Source organism: Antedon bifida, chromosome 6, assembly GCF_963402885.1.
Source record: "Antedon bifida chromosome 6, ecAntBifi1.1, whole genome shotgun sequence".
Taxonomy (NCBI): Eukaryota; Metazoa; Echinodermata; class Crinoidea; order Comatulida; family Antedonidae; genus Antedon; species Antedon bifida.
This window is the reverse complement of record NC_136231.1, coordinates 12,916,487-12,921,651: the sequence shown is the minus strand read 5'-3', so window position 1 is coordinate 12,921,651 and position 5,165 is coordinate 12,916,487. Positions and strand designations below refer to the sequence as shown.

The following is a 5,165-nucleotide window of genomic DNA, read 5'->3' as shown; positions in this document are numbered from 1 at the left end:
CTTATTTTCTCACTAGATTTTCAAATAAATTTAAAAAGTAATGTATTGAGCTTTGCAACAAAATTTTTATTGGGGTTTGGCATGGTTAGAATTATATGATTTATTTTTTGAATAATTAGAGATTTTACAATAATAAGCCTTCCAAGAGGCGTGAGATATCTTTTTGACCATTGGGCTAGTGATTTTTGTATAGATGTCATACATTTAATATAATTTAGTTCTGGCATTTGAGTGTAGTCAACACAATACATGATGCCAAGAATACATAAGTGTCCATCATCTGGCCAATAGAAATCTTTTTCTTTACAAATTCTTTCTTTACAATGCGTTTTGCTCCCAATCCACATAGCACATGTTTTTTTGTAGTTAACCTTTAAACCAGATATGTTGTAAAAACTATCTAACTCTTTAAATGCTTCTAGCATACTATTTTCTGAGCCATCAATGTATATAGTGGCATCGTCAGCGTACATACTAATTTTAAACTCGGTGCCTTCTACATTAATACCTTTCATGTACTCATTTGATCTGATATTTTGTGCTAACACTTCAATACATAAAATAAATAAATATGGTGAAAGAGGGTCGCCTTGACGACATCCTCTTTGTATATTAAAAAAAGGTGTTGGGTAACCATTTACAAGAACACTTGATTTACATTCGTTATAAAAAATGTCAATCCACCTTAAAATATCATCACCAAAATTATAGTTTAAAAGGACTTTTTTCATAAAAGTGTGGGAAACCGTGTCAAAAGCCTTTTCAAAATCAATCGTTAACACAAGACCAGGAATATTACGTAATTTGGTGTAAACTAGGATGTCGTACATTGTTCTAGTACATTCACCAATATATCTACCCTTCATGAAACCTTGTTGGTCCTCCTGGTCGATGAAGATTCTTGTTAAATAAAGATAGCCAAATGTCACTAATAACAAATCCAATATCTTGATGAACAGTGTTGTGTTTGTAGATTTCAATAGCTTCCCTGGTTCGTCTGGAATGCCAAGAAGGAACGGTAGCAATTAGTTCAGCATCTTTCCAATTAACTCGGTGTTGTTGAGAATGCATAACTATTGATGATTTGTCTTGCTCTCCTCTTCTGGCATGGCCTTGATGTTCTTTAAGCCTGGTTTGAAGGTCGCGTCCAGTTTCCCCAATGTATACCTTTCCACATTCACATGGGATGCAGTATACACCAGGTTGATTGTGTTTAGCTGGTTTGTCCTTGTGTGTTTGAAGACACTGTGACAACTTGTTGACTGCACTATGAAATACTTTTATGTCGGCGTTTTGTAGTACTCGCTGGATACGATGAGAAAGCTGTCCCAAATATGGTAAACATACAGACTTTCTGAACTCTACAGGATCGTTGTTGTTGGTTGACGATGACTTGAAGTCCTTCCTGTTGTAACCATTGAGTTCCAATGCTTTGTTGACATGATGTATTTCTTGTCGGAGACACTTCTTGTCGCTGATGGTGTGCGCTCTTTTGATAAGAGTTTTACAAACTGATTTCTTCGTTGACGGATGGTGGAAAGATCGCTTGTGTAAATATCTGTCCGTGTGCGTGGGTTTGCGATATACTTTGTGGGACAGAGTGCCCTCAGGTTCCTTTGTGACAAATACGTCAAGAAATGGTAAACTGTGGTCGTTTTCCTCTTCCATGGTGAATGCTATGTTACAGTGTTGAGAGTTGAGGTGTATTAGAAAACTATCTAAGTCCACCTTGTTGTGCTGCCAGATGATAAAAGTGTCGTCTACATATCGAAGCCAAAGTTTTGGTCGCTTGTTGGCGGAGTAGAGTGCTAGATGTTCGAGCTCCTCCAAAAAGATGTTGGCAATGACCGGGGATAAAGGAGATCCCATAGCCGTCCCTTTAGTTTGTTCAAAGAATTGGTCTCGCCACTTGAAGTTGGTAGATGTTAGACATAGTAGAAGTAACTCATGGATTTCTACTGCAGAAAGTGCGGTCCTCTGTTGGAGTTTAGGGTCAGCTTGCAGTCGATGTTTGACTATAGTGCAAGCTTCCCTAACTGGAACATTGGTGAATAAAGACTTGATGTCAAAGCTGATCAGCTTGTCTGTTGGTTCCAGGTAGACGTCCTTGATGATTTCCACGAAATGCTGAGAATTCTTCACATGATGACCTGTTAGTCCTACCAGTGGATACAGTATCTTGGCTAGATGTTTTGCCAGATTGTACGTTGGTGAGCCTCTGGAAGAGACAATAGGACGTAGTGGTATGTCCTGCTTATGGATCTTAGGTTGCCCAAATAGTCTGGGATAAGTTGTTGCTGATGGTCGAAGTTGGTGGTAGGTAGACTTGGGTAGAGCTTCAGAGCGATGTAGTTGTAGAAGTTTAGCTGCGATCTTCCTCTCGATGGATTGAGTTGGATCTTTCTTGATTTTCCTATACGTAGGAGTGTTCAAGAGCTGCAAAATTTTCTTGTTGTACTCTGTAACGTTCATGATGACGGTGGCATTCCCCTTGTCTGCTGGTAGGATGTGGATTGTTGAGTCTGCACGGAGAGTTTTGAGAGCATCTCGTTCTTCCTTGGTGATGTTGGATTTCGGTTTGGTGTCCTGGCGTAACAGTTGAGAGATCTGCATGCGGATGCTGTCTGATGAAGTTTTGTCAAGACCTGTCAAAGTAGGTTCGATTCGTTGGATGATCTCTTCCTTCGGTATAGTTGAAGGTGCCGTAGCAAAGTTTAAGCCAAGTACGAGAACTGATCTCTCGGATTGTGACAAGTCACGACTGCTTAGGTTCACTACAGTCTTGGCGTTAAACTGAGTACGGCTAAGAGTTGGTGCTGGTGTTTTCTCCTTTTGGTTGTTGTTTGCAAGACAATTGAATTTCTTGATTTGCTTCTTGCGAGTGGTCTCGAAGGTGAACTGGCCAGACTTTTTGTTCACCTTGTCGTAGTCTCCTCGTTGTAAAGCTGTGTCTAATCTGTGACGAATCTCCTCCAAGTTCCTCTCGGTAAAGTTGAGTAGAAACCTGGTGTGGCTGATTCGTTCCCTCAATAAGGACTGGCTGGCCCTTTTGAGAATGTCGAAAGCTGCTCTTGTTTGAATAGGCGTGTTGATCCGGAGTCCTCTTGGGATAACATTGGAGTCTCTGCATCTCTTAAGAAAGGTCAGGTTGTTAACAAGTTTAGCGCGTTTGATAAATAAACGTTCAAAACTTCTGACAAGTTGATGTAACGGCTCCCCGTAGAGCTGGGTAATATATTGTTTGAAGGTTTGCATGGCGAAATCGAATGTTAATATAAAGTTTGCGGTACACCACGTGTATTAGTTCTGAAAAGAACTGTTGTGTTTCCCGACGTTTCGATCAATATACTTTGATCGTCCTCAGGAGTGAGAATGCAGAAAGTCCAAGAAACTTGGGACACCAGTCCCACCCTTCCCACTTATATTCCAAGTTTCTTGGACTTTCTGCATTCTCACTCCTGAGGACGATCAAAGTATATTGATCGAAACGTCGAGAAACACAACAGTTATTTTCAGAACTAATACACGTGGTGTACCGCAAACTTTATATTAACATTCGATTTCGCCATGCAAACCTTCAAACAATATATTCAATAATGCTGTAATTAATTTTCACCTGGATGATCCATTTTTAAACAAGAAATATTTAAAGATAATTGTCCCCCTGAAAAATATTTTTTATTTCAAATTTGTTTTTGAATGTGTCATTTTATTGTCACATAATAGTTATTCACGTTACCAGACAATTATTTACCTGAAAAAAAATGTAATTTAAAGCAAAAAAATACTTAAATTGTTTGTCAGACAATGGTTTTGGGGTTATAATTTAACGTTTCTTTTCTCTTTTTATAATAATTAATGTGAATACATTTTTTTTTTACAGAAGTGAATAACTTTTGTATTTGAAGTAAAATACAACAAGAATTCATACTTTGATATGTCATAATTGTGCAATTGAAATTGAAAAATAAAAAATACTGAATCTGTAAAAGATGATGTCCTTATTAAATAATTTAAATAAAAATGATGTCTAAATAATATTACTTTATTATACTAAACAGACTCTATTTCTGTCACTTTAGTTTATTTTATTGCTAAGGTCAAGTCTGGGGGCCACTTCATCAAGCCTAGATGCTTCAAGTGTGAACAAATTGTATTCTATTACAAACAAAAACTTTGCTATTATATGGACTGTTTTGATAATAATTCAATGGTTATCTGACAGCGAATTACAGTATTATAATATCGGTCAACAACCAAAATAATGTTTTGATTATTTGACAGTGAATGATTATAATACTGGCCTAGGTTGACAGCAATAGCAAAGTCATTATTTATCGAACAAGATTTTACAGATTACTGTCTACATGCATCTATTATAATACTGTATTATCAGCAAATGTTTTCATATAGACTCTCTTCCCTTAGACGTGCTTTGGGGTTTGTAATTTGAGCATGACCCGTCCTAGTTTACAAATTATCAAAAACATCGGTCTCTAGAACTGTAACTGCTGCTTGATTATAGCTTCTGAATGAGTAGTCCTCATGTATGTAGCTGGCTAAAGCAGCAGCGTGAAACATTCAATATAGTCCTAATAATGAGAAAAATGTAAAAATCAATTGTATATAATATTTTATTTATTTTTGTAACTTTCTTTTAAACTTGCGATATTGTATGTGTTTTTTATATATGTTTAACAAACGTTTTCAGCCTTTACACTACAAAGTGTCACGATATAAATCAACATATAAACAAAAAACATCTGCATCATCACACCAGCACTAACATAATATCTACATTATACTAAAATAGGCCTATCTTGAAAAGAAATATTTTTGAGATTACACACTAGGATGTGATTCCTTTGGAGAAGAAGCCAAGACGGCTTAAGTTTTCAAAGAAGCGGCCCATACTATTTTCAAAAGTTACATTTAAAAAAAAAACTATTGCATCATGTATTTACCCGTGTACGTTATATAAAGAAGAAACTTATAATATATTATGCTTAAGCAGTCTATACACTACATACTGACACAAAGAAAATGCAAATATGTTCACTCAATCCCAAGTTATTAGCAAAAATGTAACCCCTTACCCCAAAATTTTGTGTTGCATATTTTCCGTAGGCGGTGTTATATAATCCTAAAAAATGACTATTAAGCTG

General features: G+C 36.5%; 1 protein-coding gene across 1 annotated transcript; it reads right to left on the bottom strand.

The window, feature by feature from the left end:
• Positions 1 to 855: 855 nt before the first annotated feature.
• On the bottom strand, positions 856 to 3,255 carry LOC144844896 (uncharacterized). The gene has a single exon (XM_078702006.1). The coding sequence runs from the start codon at positions 3,253 to 3,255 to the stop codon at positions 856 to 858; it is 2,400 nt and encodes a 799-aa protein (XP_078558132.1).
• Between the last annotated feature and the right edge of the window lie 1,910 nt (positions 3,256 to 5,165).